This window comes from Notolepis coatsorum (genome assembly GCF_963971535.1).
Source record: "Notolepis coatsorum genome assembly, chromosome: 14".
Taxonomy (NCBI): Eukaryota; Metazoa; Chordata; class Actinopteri; order Aulopiformes; family Paralepididae; genus Notolepis; species Notolepis coatsorum.
Genome location: NC_140178.1, coordinates 47,405,762 through 47,425,792, shown reverse-complemented (window position 1 = coordinate 47,425,792; position 20,031 = coordinate 47,405,762). Strand labels below are relative to the sequence as shown.

The window sequence follows — 20,031 nt, the reverse complement described above, 5'->3', positions numbered from 1 at the left end:
CCAGTCGTAAGCTGCTGACCTCCCTGGCGAGGAAGTCAGATAAGTCTAGGAGGGATGCCTCTGGGCCGTTGGGGTCGCGGTTGTCTCTCTGCCGCCGAAAACGCTCTTGTCGGGCGGGAGGGAGCTTCTCTAATATCCTCTCTACATTAGAGTTAGCGTACAGTTCGTATATCCCTTTTTCCTTTTGGGACCCCAGCATCCCTACCAGGGACTGTACCTTGATAGAGAGGTCATCTAATGCTCTGTTGTCTCTGGCTGGGGGGAGACGGTCGATGTCTCTTATCTCTTGTATCACGTAGTCCCATATGCGTCCATAACGTTGGTCGAGGGCTACTAGAGCCGCGGTGTATGGGGTAGTAGAGTTGGAATATGCCAGCGCTATATTGTGCGCTCTGGGCACCTTCAGGTGCTTGAGTAGGATAGCATACTTGTACGTTTCATCCGGTACATCGGACATCATTGTCTCTAAGCACATTCGTAGCTCTGTGTACTGTGCTCGGTTCTCGTGTGTGAAGTCCGGGAACGTCGGTGTGCCAAGGTACGATGCCATGGATGGCTGGCACATCGGTGAGCGTTGGGGGAGAGGCCTCCTGGGCGAGTCTCCCCGTACGTGTCGTCGTGGGCTGGTACTTGGTGGGTACCAGGGGTCGGGTACCCAGGTGCTGTTCCTCGGTGCTGACGGTGCGTCAAACTCACCCGTGAGTTGAGTCGGGGGTTTGTAGCGCAGTGCCTCGGGGCTGACGTCTGGGCTGTACTGGGCCTCCTGGTCCAGAGTACGTTGCTGCTGGTCGGGGCTGTACTGGGCCTCCTGGTCCAGAGTACGTTGCTGCTGGTCGGCTTGACATTCCTCCTCTTCCTCTTCCTCTGCTAGGTCCTGGAGTCTTCTGTTCAGTCTCTCGGCGTGGTCCGGTTCTTCCCGGTTGTTGGGTCTCGTATGGACCGGCCGGGGAGGGGGTTCGGAGACGTGGACAGGATCCTCCTGTTGGCGGGGTCCCGGGTCGCTTGGTCGGGTAGGGGAATGTGTCCTAGACCCTTGTCGTGATGATCTCCGGGAGCTCCGTGCGTAGAGAGGGGGTGTCACCATGGCAATCAATTTGTCCATCATCTGCGCCTGCAGCCGGTCGCGCTCTGCCTCGCGCTGGGCATGGGCGGCGTCGCGCACTGCTTCGCGCTGGGCATTGGCGGCGTCGCGCTGTGCATTGGCGCTGGCATGGGCGGCGTGGAGCTGTGCATTTGCGGCGTCGCGCTGTGCATTGGCGGCGGCGTGCTGTGCATCGGCGCGGCTTCTTTCAATGTTCTCTTCCGTCTGAAGGCGTCTGGTCTCCAGTCTTATGCGGTCGTCTTCACTCCTTTGTTGCGCCTGGAAGCGCTCTCGCTCGGTTGCAGAATGTTCGCGTTCACTGAGGGCTTGCGCTTGGAGTTGCGCGTGAAGGCGCTCTCGTTGGTCTGCAGCTTGTTCGCGCTCGCTCGTCTGTTGCGCTTGAAGTCGATCGCGTTCGTCTGCAGCTTGTTCGCGCTCGATCGTCTGTTGCGCTTGAAGTCGATCGCGTTCGGTGGAGGCTGCCAGGGTGGCGATGAATGCCTGCGCCAGCATCTTGTCCGCTTCGCTGGGGGAAGACACAGACGGAGGTGATCGGCTTCTGGCAGTGCTCGTTGGAGATCTGTTCTCTGGGCGCGCCTCGAGGTCCGTCTCCTGGGCGCGCTTCTCTTCTGGTAGTGGGTCGAGTTCTGTCCCTGGAGCGCTTTCTTTATCCTGGAGCTCTCCGGGGACCGTCCCGTGGTCGTTGTCTGGGGGTAAAGTCATGTCATGTCCCTCCTGGTCCCCCCCGTGAGCTTGGTCAGTTACGTTAGAACCCACTGGGGTCTCTACTGGTAGGGTCGTCTGGTCGGTAGGGTTTGACATGCTTTGACTATCCGCTTTATCTATTTTATCCGTATTTAACTTCTTTATAAAGCTAGGTAGTAGACTGGCAGCGTAGTCCTCTAGGTAACGAGGTGGCTGCCGTCTGCGCTCCGGGCGATCTAGCTTAGGAGAACCGTTTGTGGAGTGTTCATCATTGGCCATGTTAATATTAATATTATATTAATATTACGCTAATTACCATCCGGCTCGAAGGACCAATTGTAACTGAGGGGTACAATTCCCTGACTGTATTAATAAGTATGGTATCATTAAACCACTACTGTCTTATGTACATTACTACTGGCCATACAGTACACAGGTATATGAGATGAACACCTCCACAATGACACGGTTCCACAACAAATATGGGTTAGAATAATATTTATTATTAGCACGAAGATTATCTTACATTACTTGAGAATTAGAGTCGCGCTTGTAAGGTGAAGAATGTGCATGAATAGGTCAAGAGCGTAAGTCCATTCGAATATTACGCAGGAGATAATGAATACCACCTGTATCATAGGAATTATATCTATGGTACACTAGTAGGGCAGCGGGAGATACTAGTAGGGTCCCTCCGGTTGTAGGCCAGCAGGGGAGAGGAATGTTCGAATGCAAACTCTGGATCAACGGGGAATCAATAAGCTCCAGCTACGGGAGGCGGTACATTACTCCCTTGATCGGCAGACGAAAGCAGCAGCTATAATCCAAGTATGCGTGCAGCATAGGTGAAAACCAGCCAGCCTCTCCTAGAGACGGGCTCGAGTGATACTCCTCACGGGTAAATCCCACACAGTAGTGGGTGTAGACGATTCTTAATCCAGCAGCCACGGTACCAAAGCAATATAATAATCCAGCCGGAAAAGGCTCTGCATTCACCGGTGTAGATTCTCCGGTGCACGGTACTTCACATTAACTAGGTCGAACTTGACGTTATTACACTAAGCTCTGACACTTTTACTGTCCTATTCGCACGCGGTTATAAGTGCTCTATTTAGATGCACGGTTGCTCACTTCACTTGGTCGTTGACTCGTGATGAAGGCTTTACTAGTAAGGGTAACACGTTTCTAGGTTAACTTGACTTTAGGCTAAGTGCTGCTGTATCCACCTGCAACGTATTTATACGTACGGTGAACAATCTAGTGCCAACCTTATTTCTGTCTCGTATTCTTGCGCAGAACCGGGCATGTCCAGGCAAGCCTTGGCGGTGACTTTGAACTAGACATTGGGGGGTATGGCCGTGGCGCCTAGGGGATCGCTGTCCAATAGGAGAACGAATATTATGGTCTGGCCTGTACTAGGTAAAGGGATATTCCGTGTATATGTACAAAGAATATACAAGGGATATCAAACGATATACAAATATTATACATGGGATCTCAAGCAATAAATATATATATTCGGTTTAATCTGACCCTTTGTAACAATCACAATTAACAATGATAATCTAAAAACAGTAAAACATTGTATCAACATCAGAATATTTTGCTCACATATTTAAGTAGTGCATTCTCAGGTGGTATTTGAAAGACACTTTGCTATTCAATTTACTTATGTTCAGTGGGCAGTTATTCCAATGATTGATGGCACGATAAACAACAGTCCTCTTTAAAGCATTGGATTTTGGACATGGTAACATAATCTGTCCATCATCGGCTGACCTAGTAAAATAAGAATGAACCTGACTGCATCTGACAATTTGTTTGTATAAGAAAACAGGTTGAGACGAAAAGACAGTGTTCCTGAAAAATGTAACTGTGTTGAAAACCAGCCTATTCTCTACCGTTAACCATGAGAGTTGCCGGTGCATAGTGATAGTGTTTGTTCTCATGGAACAATGTAAGACTAACCTTGCAGCTCTGTTCTGGGCAGTTTGCAATTTCTTTAGTTGACCTTTGGATGCAGAGGACCATACTGGTGCACAATAATCCAGGTGACATAAAATTTTTGATTTTGTCACCTGTCCCACAATGTATGTAGGGTTAGAAGAAAGACATTAATTAATTAATAATGATCCTTCTGTCTGTCCTGCTGTCTTCCAGCCCTGAGAATCCATGTCAGCCAGCCCACCATCGACATCCTGCAGAGGACTGATTGCAAGTTTGAGTATGAAAAGAGAGGCGAGACCTACCTGAAGGTGAGCTGTTCAGGGTTTACACCAGAAGAGTTAGTTAGTGTTGAGTGTAGAGTTGTTAAAGGGATATTTTACATTCAAATAAATACAAAAATAAAACAGTAGGTACTGTATAGACAGTTTATGGGATCCTGGACTAAATCATAGCTAACAACATACCTCTTCTCAGATTGGGGTCCCAGAGACACAAGTCTTATCAAATGAGCGTCTACGGCCTATTATTATCTGTTTTTTTTTAAACTTTCTTTATTACAGGAAAACAGTGAATTAAACATTTCAGTTGTACATGTTATACATTTTCCATTTTTTCCCTTTTTTTCCTTCATTCCCCCCTCTCCTCCCACGTTCCCACCCCATCCCACCCCTGGAGGTTAACAACAAACACATCTGCAATATACATACATAAATAGGTAGAGAGATTCTATGGTATAGATGTGGCTGGGAAAGAAAAACAACAATGAAATCATTATACATTTGATCCCTGCCCCTTCCTATAGTATCCTTCCTGTTAATGCTTGGACATTTCGATCTTCTGCAGTTATGTCCCCTGTTCCTCCCTCCCTCCCCCAGTTACCTACCCCCCCTCCCCGGGATCTCATTCACACACATACATACCAAGACAGGGAGAGGAAGGGTGGGGGGCGGGGGGAAACAATACACAATACAACAATAGGAATAAAATAGTAATAAAAGATAGGAAAGTTTAGTTAAAGGTGTAAAGCTCTATTATTTCTCAGTTTCTTCATTGATAGTTAGGGTATCGATGTGTTGCAAAAATGGTTGCCAGGTCGCATGGAATGCTTTTAGGGAGCCCTTTAGAGAGAATCTGATTAGTTCAAGTCTAATTCAGTGTAGAATCTCGTGGATCCATCTATTGTGAGTAGGTGGAGATGGGTGTATCCATTTAAAGAGAATGAGCCTCCTAGCGAGGAGAGTGGTGAACGCCATAACTTGCTTTGCAGCCTTCGATGTGATTGTAGCGGTATTCGGAATTCCGAAAAGGGCAGTGAGCGGGTCGGGGTCTAATGTAGTACCTAGGACAGGGGTCGGCAATTAGGTCTGGCCACGGGCAAAATTTTCCCCAAGCCATTGAATGGCGGGCCAGGACCAAAAACAATGGCTAATTTAATATAATGATAGTGAAAAATGCAGCACCACGGCGGGTGCATACACATAATAATAATAATAATAATTATAATAATAATAATAATAATAATAATAATAATAATAATAATAATAATAATAATAATAATAATAATAATAATAATAACTTTATTTGTATAGCACTTTTCATACAGAGGTTGCAGTTCAAAGTGCTTCACAACAGTAAAAAATACAGGCATAAGCGAGCATGATGCACTCGCAAATGGGGGACCCTGATGTAAACAAGACAAACATTTTTCTCTGGTCTGCATCCCCTTAACAATTGTGTGTATTGAGCCGTACTGTATTGTACCCATTCTGCAATCTCTTAAATAAAGTTTTCATTCATTCATTCATTCATGAACAGCAGATCAGCTGTTGCAGATCACCGCGGCTGGTGCATAAGTAACACATGAACAGCAGATCAGAATGCATGAAAACACGACTCACCATAACTGCCCTGGGCTTGTTCAGTCCTCCAAAATCCCTGCTAATGTTTGAAACATGTCAAATATCCACTCGCCGCCCTCTAATTCCAGATTGGCGTTGAATGCAGCTACTTTATCTGCCAACTTGAACACAGTTGTCATCATTGCCTCGTTTGCTATCTTGTCGCCACATATTATGCAGAGAGGACGTCGGCACGCAAGAATTAAGTATGACTCCTGTTTATTAAAATAAGCTTTATGTGTCTTGGAGGTCGTAGGCTCCTCTTCTGGCTCCTCAGTTGGTATTTCCCCGTTGCAAAGAAGCTATCCAAAGACGTTTGTTTTGTTTTTTTTAACACATTTTTGCTAACGTTAATCGCTGGCATCGCGAACGTGGAAGTGAAAGTGCGTTAGGGAAAATATACACGCGGTGGACTGGTTCTCCCAGTCCACGTGACCATTTCTAGCATTTCAATTGGCTATAGTGACAGACATAGATATGATGAATAGATAGATACAGCTTCACAAAGACACTCTGGCGTCACGAGTGAATATTTCCAGCGCGTAAAATAAATATCATATTCTCAAAATAAACTGACCAGAAATGATTTCTGGCGGGCCAATGTCGGCCCGCGGGCCGCCTATTGCCGACCCCTGACCTAGGACCTTACCCAGTGTATCAAATATTGCAGTCCAGAACTCCGTGAGTTTGGGGCATGTCCAGAACATGTGCATATAATCCGCTGGTGATTGTTTACATCTGTTGCATGCATTCGTTCTACCCGGGTATATCTTTGCTAAACTCGCGTTGGTGTAGTGGACCCTATGCAAGATCCTACACTGTAGCAGGCTGTGTCTTGCACATATAGAGGAGGTGTGTACACAGTCTAATATGTGATCCCACTCTGTGATGGTAATTCCCAGGTCCCGATCCCAGTTGGCTTTTAGGGAGTCTAAACAATATTTTTCAAAATATTTTGTCATATATAATTGACACAAGCCCTCTTCGCCCAGTGCTGAGGGATAGGAGGGGATCGATCCTTGAGTCTGGAGGACGGCCAGGAAATTGTGGGAATTGATTCTGAACAAAATGCCTGATCTGAAAGAAGCGGAAAAGGTGGGAGTTTGGGAGACCAAATCTATTTGATAATTCTGCAAATGAGGAGAACACACCTCCGACGTAGAGATCATTAATAGTTAACAAACCTTTGTTTGCCCAGATTCTGAATACAGGATCGGAGCAGGATGGTAGGAATAGGTGATTGTGAGAGATTGGAGTTAGCCCTGAAGGAGTGTATAGGCCAAATTGTTTCCTAAACTGATTCCAGATTTTCAAAGTATCAGTTACGATTTGGTTCCAAGCCACTTGTTTAATTGGGATTGAGATGGGCAATTGGGATGGGCAATTGGGATGTTGCCACAGACCAGAGTGAGTGTTTTGAGGAGGACATTTCCATCTGAGCCCATTGGGGTTGGTCTTCTTCCTCCCTTCTAGTCCTCCAATAAAGGAGTTTGTTTATATTACATGCCCAGTAGTAATAGCGAAGATTCGGCAATGCCAGACCGCCCTCTGATTTGGGATGTTGCATGACTGTCCTCTTAATACGTGCTCTTTTGTTACCCCACAGGAATGAGTTTATAAGTTGGTCAATCGAGGAGAAAAAAGCTTTGTTAATGAATATTGGTATATGCTGAAAAGCATATAAAATCGAGGTAAAACCACCATTTTTATCAGGTTAACTCTTCCCAAAAGCGAGAGGGGGAGGGAGGACCACCTAGTTAGATCAGATTTAAAGCGATCAAGTACAGGACGGAATTTTTTTGCGAAGAGATCCGTAGGTGATTTGGCCATGAAAATCCCTAGATATGTGAATCCTTCCATGGCCCTTTTAAAGGGGAAAAGAGACTGAGGGAGCCGTTCCGCAGATGCATTAACAGGTAAATACTCACTTTTCTGGAGGTTAAGTTTGTACCCAGAGAGCTGCCTATGCTGCTCTAGAATGTCTAGAATCACAGGAATGGACGATGACGGATTGGAGACATAAAGTAGGAGGTCATCTGCGTATAATGAGAGTTTATGAACTAGACCAAACCTCTCAATCCCCTCAAATCTGTCCTCATTGCGAAGCCATATGGCTAACGGTTCTGCGGCGAGCGCGTAGAGTAAAGGAGAGAGCGGACATCCTTGACGGGTGCCATGGTAAAGCGAGAACTGTCCGGACTTGACACCATTTACATTAACTGATGCTACTGGGGAAGAGTATAGAAGTTTTATCCACGAAACAAAACCTGAGCCTAAACCGAATTTCTCAAGTGTGTGGAACAAGTATCTCCATTCCACTCTGTCAAATGCTTTCTCAGCATCTAAGGAGAGAACCATTTCAGGTGGGTCAGTCGTGGTTGTGAAAAGGATATTTAACAGCCTTCTGGTGTTGAAAAAGGACTGCCTTCCCATGATGAAACCCATCTGATCAGGGTCTATCAGCGATGGGACCACCTTTTGAAGACGACATGACAGGACCTTAGCCAGTATTTTACAATCCAGATTAACCCATTCGAGGCCAAACCTGAGATAAGTCGGGTTAACTCGCCATGCTCTGGGCGCCAAACCCGAGAAATCTCGGGTTTTAATCGATATTTCTTTGATTCGCTATATCCATTCATTTTTCATCCTTCTAGCCTGACGTTATCATTGGGAATGGGTCTGAGCTCGCAAAGGGCAAATACCGCCGCCTATCGTCTCCCGGATGGTATTGCACATAATTGGAATCCCTCTAGCTGAGGTTGTGCATAAAAAAAAAAGTCCGTCCAGGTTTTCCTTCTTGGGCATGCAGTATCGTTATAACAGATGGACTTGGGACACTCTGACCAGCGTGGATTATGTGTTTTGGATATATAACGTTGGATTAATAAACGCTATCAATATTTGGAATGGCGATCAGGAATTGGATTCATCTTTTTGCAGGACATCAGATGTGAGGTAAGGACTCTATGTTACCAATCTTGGGTTAATCAGATGTTTCTTTCACAGCGATCACAACGTGTCTGTGTGTGTGTGTGCGTGCCGTTGGCTCCGACCAAGGCACAGATAAGTGATTTTTCAGCCCGCTTCTGTATAGTGCATGAGGACACATATACTATCGATAATCTAGCGTTTATTTGAAAACGATTCATAAATCAGCCGAAAAATGACAACGTGTTTTGTGTATTCCACTAAAGGGCTATTATCGCGTCTTTCTCTGGAATTACTAGAAATCACCAAAACTATACTCGTATTTAAAACGGTATAAAACGGAAATGTACCGATGAAAAAACAATCCGTTTTGTACATCATTGATAAGCGACGGTTGTATTAGACCCATAGCCATAATTTAAGATATATTCTAAGCACTTGCAAATAAGTCATATCCTTCATTGAAATTTGAAATTTGAAATGTATTTGAAGGATAAACCCCTTGAGATATGCTATCTCGTTTTCGAGGGGGTCCTTGGATAAAGCACTGGCACTAAAGGGTCACAGCGCCCTCTGCTGTTGGCGCAGGAAGTGTTAAGGAGGGAGATTGGTCTGTAACTGCTACAGAGGATAGGGTCTTTATCTTTTTGGAGCAACAGGGTTAGAGACGCTTCTGATAGCGTGGGTAGCATTTGGCCCTTTAGAAGGGAAGCGTTATATACTCTCAGTAGGAACGGGGCAAGCGACATGGAGTACGTTTTATAAAATTCTGTAGTATAGCCATCCGGCCCAGGTGATTTCCCACTTTGTAAAGATCTAATTGTCTCAGTCACTTCAGAGATGGTTATGTATTATTATTGTTATTATGTTGTGAATTGTGTTGTTTCATGTTTGAAAATTAAAAAAATTTGATCACAAAAAAAGAGATGGTTATAAGAGTACCCAACTCTTTGGCTTTGGCTTCTGTTTTATTTACTTGAGGGTATGTAAGAGACTTAAGGGGGTTTGGGCGGTCCCAGTCCTGCAGAGAAGACTCCGAAGTGTAAAGTTTAGAATAATAGTCAGAGAAAATTTCACTAATTTCCGTAGGGTCTGTTGTAATGACACCTGTGTGAGATTTTATTCTAGGGATCAGTCTGGAGGCACTCGCCACTCATGCTTGGTATGCAAGCAATTTTCCGGCCTTGTCCCCTTGCTCGAAAAAATTTTGTTTGGTGTGTAGGAGTAGTTTCTCGATCTTACTAGTTGAGAGCAGATCATATTGGGATTGAAGCTGGAGTCGTTTTTTTATATATAGAGCAGGGGTGGGTTTGGACGAGTATTGGATGTCTAGCTGTTTGATCTCATCTGATATACCTATTCATTTGGATTGTTCCTGCTTCCTAAAATTAGAGGTAAAAGAGAGTGTATCACTGTTAATTTCAGGTGTGTCGTTTATCTCAAAGAAGATTTTTATTTGTGAGTTGATGAAATCCTTAAATTCAGGTTCAGATAGTAAGTGGGAGTTGAATTTCCAAAATTTAGAGGGTGGTCTACCCTGGGGAAAGTAAATTTCCATGGATGTCGGGGCATGGTCGGAAATGACTATGCTATGATACTCACTAGAGATGACCTTATGTAGTCGTTTTTTATCCAGTAAAAAGAAATATATCCTCGAATATGTGTGGTGGACATGAGAAAAAAAGGAAAACAATTTATCGGAAGGAAATTTTGTTCTCCAAATGTCTATCAGGCCCAGCTGCTCCGCATGAAATTTTAAGACGTGACACTGTGACACCTTCAGACAGTAAAAAAGAGCGTCTACAACTTGAATCTGTTCATTCAGCACACTGAGTACTATTGAATATTGTATATAAAACCTTCATTATCTAGTCAATTCGGTCCGGTCTATTTGTATTGAGACCTTCAAACAGTAAAAGGAGCGTGTGCAACTTGAATGAGTTCACCGTGCATAGAGAGTCACATGTATAAAAAAAGAAAAAAGAAAAAAGGGAAAAAGAAAAAGGCATATAAATAGGTACAAGGTTGACAATTTGGTTAACAGGAAATTATCTTTAAAAAATCAATCTAATTGACGTTAATAATATTACCCTATGAAGTATAAGTGTCCAGTCTATTGTGACTAAACAATGTAATCCAAACAATGTCTATAATTTCAGCCGTACATTTTGTATGTTGCAATCATGTCCATTGTTGCCGGTGCTAGGTTTGATTAGCCACGAGGTGTTTGTTAGATCTAATTAATTGGTCTAATAAATTTAAACCCAATCTATCTATATGTATCATTCAGCACACTGAGTACTACTGAAACATGTATATAAAACCTTCATTATCTAGTCAATTTGGTCCGGTCTATTTGTCTTGTGACCTTCAAACAGTAAAAGGAGCGTGTGCAATTTGAATGAGTTCACCGTGCATAGAGAGCCACATGTAAAAAAAAAGCATATACATAGATACAGAGTCAGAGTTGGCTATTTGGATAGTATGAAATTATCTTTAAAAAATCTGTCTAATTAACGTTAACAATATCTCCCCATGAAGTATAAGTTTTAAGTCTTTGTGACTAAACAATTTAATCCAAACAATGTCTATCATTTCAGTCGTGCATTTTGTATGTCGCAATCATGTCCATTGCTGCCGGTGCTAGGTTCGATTAGCCACGAGGTGTTTTGTTAGATAGCAGTCTATGCTAGGTGAGCTTAGCCTTGAGGTACCTTTCAGCATCGCCTACAGTCATCAAGCGTACTCTGTCCCTGTTCTCCTCCGTAATCATCAGTTTGGTTGGGTACTGAAGGCTAAGCCCATGTTTGTAAAGTTGTGCCATCACCTCACGGTACGGTGCTCGCTGCTCCAACACGCCCGGGGTATAATCCTATTTGTTTACCGTTGTAATGCATCTCTGCATCTCTTTCTGGCCTCACGGATCACCCGTTCTTTGGTTTGATAATTATGGAACCTGATGATGACGGTCTAGGCTTTTCACCTAGCTTCGGTTTAGCTGCTAGCGACCTATGGGCGGCTTGGGCGCGGTCCAATTCCGGAGGGGTAGGGAGGGTTTCTGCACCCAAAACCTGGGATAGAAGGGTTGCGAAGAAGGTTGTTGGTCGCGGGCCCTCAATTAGTTCTGGAAGTCCAATGATCCGGAGATTGTTCCGTCGCCCTCAAGCCTCGAGGTCCTCCGCTTTGGCTTTAACACTATGGCGTCCGTCCACGTATATATACGGGTTTTGAAAAAGCACGATGTGGACCAGAGCCACGAGTATATACGTGACGAGTTGTTATTGTTTTATTCCTTATTTATAGCGCTTCCTAGGTGCCCGATCCACTACCAGCCTCTTTTCAGATATTTGATTTTTGAAACATGCAGTCGCCATCGCTCCACTGCAGTATCATTGTGATTTATTTTTAATTTTTTTTAAAGTAGTCCTGTGGGCGGATCATAGTTCCCTGATTCCAGCCGAACATCCTCCATCTTGGATTCGTTTGGCGAGCGTTTTTTTCAGCGTGGCATAATGGGATTTATGATTAGCCAATGTGCATATCGATCTACCAGAATCCGATGAGTGGTGAGGAAATGCTGCCGGCGATCACATGGCCTGACGGTAGGATAATATTACCCCAAATTACAGCTGGATTGGACATTGTTTTAAAACCTAACGTGATCGATCAGTGAACATGGCTGATTGAACGCACACTATATTGCTAATCAATAATAGTAATCGGCGTTCCCCGCCGCCCCCATTTCATCCATAGATGCTCTGTAATAGTCCGGATGCTACGCAGTTTGTTTTATTTCATTTGTATATATACAGCAGAAATGGCGTTTGATATAACGGCGCCAACGTTTAGCCTATTATCTAAGCTCCCGGGAAAAAAGTCTAGACGAAAAGTGTGTTATACCTTATATTCACGACGCTATAAAATGACAACCAACCGATGGATTTTTATTTTCTTTAAGCCATTATGAAGGCACGGTTTATGCACTCAAGTGACAATGAGAATGGACAGATAGCAATACTATAAAACATAGATATAGTTAAAACAAAACCAACACGTTTGTTTACATTCCGCGGTCCCCTGCACCATATTAGACGGGTCCAAGCCGGTCGTCAAAGTGTTAAGCTTAGCATGGCTAGCAGTCAGTTCGGCACATGTAGCTTCCAGCGCCACCATTCTTTCGCTTACAAATTCCGCATTCTCCTCCAGGGACTCGACACGCTGTCTGTTGTCGATCACATCTGACTGAATTTGGTCCAGCTTATTTTCCAAAGTAAAAATGGTCGTCCTAAACTCGGAAGTGATAGCCTCTTTGTGGCGTCTCTACATTTCGTAGCCGCATTTCTGCAGACCCCTCTCTGATTGGTTGAGCCCATTTCTGCAGACCCCTCTCTGATTGGCCGAGCGAGCGCATGCGCATGAGCCGCGACAAGCTCCTCTAGCTAGGAGTCAAAACTCCGTTAAGCTCCAGAGAGAGAGGCTGAAAACCCACAGTTCTTGCCCGACGGATGGGAGCCGAATCCCGGATCCGAGTTTTATGATGAATAGCCCCAAAACATGGAGGTCGCGAACGCAATTTATACGCATGGAAGTATTGATTACGCCATAACGAATCATTAAAAAAATATACCGTTAACTGGAATATGTTGTGTGTGCCTTTATTAAAAACCAATAATAATCGCTCGCCGGCTTCGCTGACCAGAGCTCTCTCAGATTCAAAGTTTTAATTGCAGCCTGGAACATACATGTTTCGGAACCAATGTGTAACTAGACAGTTACAATATAACATTTATATTAATTAACCCAGTTAATGCCTTAAGAGAAAGAGTCTGGTGGTCAATTGCTACGGAAATGTTGTGTCTTACTAATAATAACTAATTCCTTGGTCAATAGAAGTCTCTGTGATACTTTCTGAATATGATTTGGGAACATCAAATGGGCAGGCCGCGAAATAACATAACGTTACAATGTACAGTTTCTGACAGCTGGCTGTGTTGTGAAATGTGCATAACGTTATGAATAAACCGCGAAGTCACGCGAAATAACGTTATACGCGATTGATATGATAACATTACATCCGCCTTTTACTGCGTGACGAGCTAAACCAATCAGAGAGGGGCTTCGCTCAACCAATCAGAGAGGGGTCTGCAGAAATGGAGTTCAACCAATCAGAGAGGGGTCTGCAGAAATGCGGCTACGAAATGTAGAGACGCCTCTTTGTGTGCCTCAAGCAGGGTAGCTAGCCAGGCCTTGCCGACGCTGTCGTCGGTTTCATCTTCTTTCGGCACGTTGTCCTTTTTTGGTTTTGGAATCCTCAAGTCAAGTCAAGAGTTTTATTTGTCACGGCATACAAGTATACAGTGAAATGCGGGGGGTCTTGCCCGCAACGATTGTGCATAATACAATAATAAGAATCCAATAGGATGAGAATGCGACATTTGTGCAATAATACAAGTAATAAGAGTAAGACATTATCAGGTATATGTGCATGGTTTTTACAGAAGCATGGTAAGACATGCTAGATCCTGTGCAATACACTGTTAGCTACGGATGAGGCATTGGGTCATTATGTACACTGCTATACAATGCTATATTATACAATCTCAAGTTATACTATGCGTCCTTATGCTAGCTTGCTATCCATCTATTTACTATACAAGAACCACTCCCGTTCTTGTTTTTAAAGTGACCTTTCATTGTCCTGGATGTCATCTTGTGAAGCCAAATAGTTAGTTAGCTGTATCGTTACTTATATATAAAAAATTGTGAAGGTTTGGAGTTTTAAAACGAGGAATTAAAAAAAACATGAGGGAGAGAGGGAACACACGTCCTACGCCACGTTCTCCATACCGGAAGTCCTATTATTATCTGTTTGAGGGTCTTTGGCATGAACATTTTTGAGAACCACTTACAGTATCGAATGACTGGATTCAGATTCATGCAAACGTAGTTTGGTATAAACATTCATTCATATCAAGCATATGTACAAAATGTTTAATATTGATTTGTGTGTGCATCACTACATATCTACCCTACAGGGTAAAGGCAAAGAGATGACGTACTGGTTGACAGGGGTGACAGGGAAAACATACAACCTGCCTACGCCAGCGACAGCGTAAGTAAAACACACACTCCATCTGTTTAGTGACACAAGTTGCCTACTCCTTGTACCCTGTTCATGCTTCTCCATGTGTTATAGCTAATCATCAGTTGCCTCAGCATCTCTTGCATGGCTGACATTCCTGTTTGGGGGGAGGGATCCTTCTCTTTCTGAGGTTTCTACCATTAATCTTTCCTATTTAGGATTTGTGGGAGTTTGTCCATCATCTTCATGGGGGATCGGGGAGTCAGGGGGGGTGTTGTTTGCATTGTAAAAAAGAATTACGTTTTAAAAGTAAATATAATAGTTACAGTAGGCAAAATAAAAAGCTGTGGGGGCACCCGGGTGGGTCAGCAGGCTGGAGTGCACCCTCAGTGGAAAGGAATCCCAACCTGAGCATGACATAAGAAGAAAATGGCCACGGTGTGAATATGGTCAATGTGTTTTTTGGTGTATTAATGTCTTGTCGTTCTGTCTGAGGGAAGCAACAATTGTGATTGGAGGATTAAGAAGAGGGTGGGGCTTGAGAGAGGTCAATTGCCACAAAACAAACAAAAAACACTAGCCCATATTACAGGGTACTCATCTAGTACATGGAAATAACTTCATGGTAATGACAAGTAATTATTAGTAATTTTCGAAGAGTGCTTTCTTAGGAAGGCTTACCCAAGAAAACTCTTGTCCATAATTACAAAAAATTATTTGTATGTTATTACACTGTAATCACCCTGTAATGTGTGTACTCTACACAGTAATATGAAGTGTTATCAAATTATCCGTCTTCCAGGGAGAACTTCCAGCGGCTCCAGCAGGACCTGGCGGAGATGATCAGGTTCAGCCTGGAGCAGCGGGCCCCTGGGAAGGAACACAAGAGGAAGACCCTGTCCACCAAAGTGCGTCGGAGAGAGACCAACGGCAGCCTACAGGGAGACGGCCTGCCCGAATACCTACACCTGGTCGCCAACGGCAACCCCAGCACATATCTGTGATTTCCACCCTCAGACAGCGAAGACAGAGTAATTGTTTATGTAGTAGCACAGTGGTAGCCATTATTATAGAGATTCTCCCCAACCTTCATGCATCCTGCATTTCGGTCCCATGTCCACCGGGCACCTTAAAACAGCTGCTGTTGTTGCTAGGCGACGATTGAAACCCCATGTGAGGGGCAGTGCTCTTTTGCTGAAAGTTTAGATATTTATTGCTCATACAATGTTCTACTCATTGCTGGAAACATGCTCATCTCTTAACTCATTGAGCGCCAGCATTATTGACCATTTTAGCGATGTTTTGTGGACCCATCGTGTGTTCTGTATTATAGCTATGGAGACAATAGTATGGCTCATTTGACAGGCATTGTTCATAGTCCATCACTGTCTAACCAGTTCATTTCTACATACTGTAGTTTGTGCGCTAAACATCGCCCCTTTCCAAAATAATCCAGTCTTTTCTCATAGATCGCGAGATATGACGCGTTATATGCAATATACCCAAATCGTTCTGGTTGATCGCCTGAAACTCTAAATACTTCCAAATCAAAAGGTATATACCATGTACACATGTGTCTTCACAAAATCATCAAAGGGGGCGGGGGGGGGGGGTAGTTTTAACTAGAAATTGCGATTGTTACAAAAAGCATGTTTTACGTCAGGTAAAACACGACACTGTGATCGGTACAGAAGCATGTTTTACGTAAAAGAAAATACCAGCAGGTTACCTACGATAGACCTTACCTCAGTCAGAAAGTACTCCAAAATTAATAAATCCCAGTCGATCCTATGGCGATTGCAATTACTCGTGTATATTGGCCATGGCTACCATACAGGAAATAATAGCTCTGAGGCACCAAATCTTCCACCGATTGCTATGTTGTGATCCACTCCTAGGCGGAAGTAAATAAGTACTGGCATGAATCACCCCCCATACAGTTCAAAATGTAGGCGATACTGCCACCTGGTGAGATTCAATCGTCATTGCAATTCCAACGTAGGCAGATGTGCCGGGGAGACCTAGGGAGCTCCGGCTGAGTGTCTAGAACGGGGATCAAAGGAAAAAGATCAAAGGATCAAAACCAGATAATTCTCGGGGTCTGGCGCTCAACCGCTGGGGGACGAAACCCAACTTTTCTCGGGTTTGGCGCAGAAAGGGTTAAGCAGTAGTAACGCAAAGATGTTTCCCTCTGGAAAGTTTATGTTCTGCCCACCTGTTGCAAGCAGCAACTTGTAACAGGTGGGTCTTCTATCATGATTACGTCTGTGAAAACGACTGCGGTAATTCTATGCCTCTCCCTCTTTTCCCTCAAGTCATTGCTCTACCATTCTGCTCCTCCTATAAACTGTTTGCACTGTAGAGTATATATAGTAACGCTTTCTTTAACTTCACTGTTTCGGCTGTAACTCTACTGCCAGCTGAAGAGGTCAAGGTAAAAAAAATGTGTTACCTGTCTGTCTACACAAACAGCTTATAGTATAGATGAACCTTTTTTCAACTATGCAGATCGTCCACTGGATCATTTTGCTTTGAAAGAGTCTCCCCTAAAAAGACACACATTCCTGAAGATTCCTCCACTGTCCAAAAGGGAGGATTTTCAGCAGTGACTAACATCCAATACCGTCCATTTCCCCCCACAATATAAAAATGTTACTACCAACCAGAATTATTATTTATTATATATATTTATACAACGGCATGCAAATTTCTCGATTCTGATTGGCTGAAACAGTCATTTTACACGTCTTTATTGGCAACAATTCCACGCTGCTGGCCCAGGACCCGCCCACAACCGAACCACATCACATCACTCCGCAGGATCACAAGAAGGTGGACAATAATCTTTACAAATGGATATGTTGATGGGCGGCTAGGTGGTGTAGTGGGCAAGGCACTCGCCACCAGTGTGGAGACGCTAGGATTCGCGTGTTCGAATCCAGCTCTCCACATTGTTTTCAGTTTAGCTGGTCGTCCGCAGTAATACACATTGGCCGTATTACGGGGAGGGAAAACTGAAGGGTGGGGATCGAACGTTGTGAACAAGCGACTCCTACAAGTCGGTTGGTGCGCCTGCGCAGTAGAATCAGGAAGTGTCGGGGGCAGCGTGAGCCTCCCACGCGTTACTCCTCGACACTGAGAGATCGAGCTGCGCAGGTGAAAAGATGCGACTGCTGTTACCTCAAGTACCGGAGGGGACTTGTGCTATGTATGACTTAGTCCACATTGCAGCCGGCTTGTGGGAGGCAAGAAACAGCGTTCGTGACAGGGGAGGGTTGAATTGGATGATACGAAATTGGGATGGGAGAAAATATAGAAAAATGGGAGAAAAAGTGGATAAAAAAAAACAAATGGATATGTTGATAGCGACTAAACGACTAAATATCAAGCGATTCTGTCACAGCGAATGTCTTAGTCGTTTAAACAATGTTGGATGATGTAATTGATGGGTCTTGAATCATTCTGTAACAAAAGAAAAATCGCGGATTGATTGATTGATTAATTTAAAAAAAAAAATCAATTTCTTTTTCCTTTCGACTGTCAGCGCTCGCTCTAGTCTCCACCCACCGCCACACACCCCCCCCCCCCCCCCCCCCCACACACACACACGCACGCACGCACACGCACACACTGCCTGCAACGCGGGGGATAGTCAGAGAGCTGGGTGCTGCGCTGTTCTAAGTGAGCATGGCCTATTGAGTTGATTGATTGATTGATTGATTGCTAATTTTATTACTGTACGCTTGGTTTCCAACTGGTTAAGTTTAGGCCCTCTACAGTAGGTTTAAAAAAATAAATAAAAGAATAGGGCGAAGAAAACGTTTTTTTCCTATAGGGCAAAGAAAACTTTTAAATGTGTTTTACCTACTTTATATAGAAGCATCTAAGAATGAAGTTCTATGGAAAGTAGGTCTGCATTCCCTTAACAATTGTGTGTATTGAGCCGTACTGTATTGTACCCATTCTGCATCTGGTAATAAAATTTTCAATCAATCATTCCAATAATACACATTAATAGTGGTTGGATGCACTTCAAGCTGCTTCCACATGGAGGCAACTTGTCTTTTTTGTAGTTGTGGGAACTACTTTTTCTGGCGGATGGTTTTTTCAATAAATCTTCGATTAATGTGTGTTTATTGTATAGAAATAAGGTTGGATGAATCTGGCAGTTGTATAAAAGCTTTACACCACTTGCAGTCGTGATTTGTGAACAATAAACCATGCCTAGGGGGGTCTAACGACCACCCCTAGGCATGGTTTATTGTTCACAAACCACTCCTGCGCGTGATGTAATGCTTAAATATATATATATATTGAAATACATATAAATGAGTTATAGTCACACATAGTCACATACACATGGGGCGACAGTGGCTCAGGAGGTAGAGCAGTCGTCGGCTCCTGATGAGCGGGTTGGCACTCTGCATGGTTGCCTTCACCATTGGTGTGTGAGTGTGAGTGAGGCATGAGTGTACCCATTTGTTAAGCTTTACATGGATGATGAATTGAAAATGGGGGACCCTGATGTAATAGTAATAATAATAATAATAATAATACTCTTCTATATAGCACCTTTCATACACGGAGTGCAACTCAAAGTGCTTAACAGAGACATGTCTTCTTTAAACAAGTCAAGAAGAAACAACACAATAAGTCAAGAAAAACCAAGAATACCATAAGGTCCAAAAAATTCTAATAAATTCAAAATAAATAAATAAATGCAACACTCCCAGACATACCCCACGCGAAGGTAGGGACAAACTCACTAAAACCTAACAATAGGAAAAAATGCACCACAGGCAATGTGGAGGAGAGAAACCTTAGAAGGGACATTCAAGGGGGGATCTCCCTTCTTAGATGTCGGTGATATTAGTGTTGCATGTTGCATTAAAAAACAGGCGAACAGTTGGTAAGCATGCACCCATGTGTGTAGTGAAACACAGATGAGTGCATGCGATAGCAACTGAACATTTTGAAAAATTTAATATAGAGCTGATAGTGATAGCAACTGAACATTTTACAAGATTAAAGATAGAACTGATAGCGGATCTAGTTGAGGCACAGGGGTGCGTCCTCCCGGGACGTTCTACACTCTGGTCATCACTCCGAGACAGCCGAAGACAGGGAGACAGGGGGCGACGCAGAGAGGGTCGCATCCTCCCGGTCATCACGGGACGTCGAACACTCCGATCATCACTACGAGACAGCCGGAGATAGGGAGACAGGGGCAGGCAGAGAGGGTCGCATCCTGGGTGGGTGTCATCACGGGACGTCCAGCACTCCGGTCATCACTCCGGGACAGCCACTCACAGGGAGACGGGACAGGCGTTAGACTGCTTGCGTGATGGGCGAACATAGCAATAGATACATGTGGTACAGTGGAGGCT

The 20,031-nt window shown here is 44.0% G+C and overlaps 1 protein-coding gene across 1 annotated transcript in view; it reads left to right on the top strand.

The window, feature by feature from the left end:
• The window catches only part of gucy2ca (guanylate cyclase 2Ca), a gene marked incomplete at both ends in the record, with an annotated part of 163,573 nt that extends 147,925 nt beyond the window's left edge, over window positions 1-15,648 (top strand). The window contains 3 exons of the mRNA XM_084329098.1: window positions 3,947-4,041; window positions 14,598-14,674; window positions 15,447-15,648. Coding sequence (XP_084185224.1) covers window positions 3,947-4,041; window positions 14,598-14,674; window positions 15,447-15,648 — 374 coding nt within the window. The remainder of the gene's footprint in view (window positions 1-3,946; window positions 4,042-14,597; window positions 14,675-15,446) is intronic.
• Window positions 15,649-20,031: the final 4,383 nt, after the last annotated feature.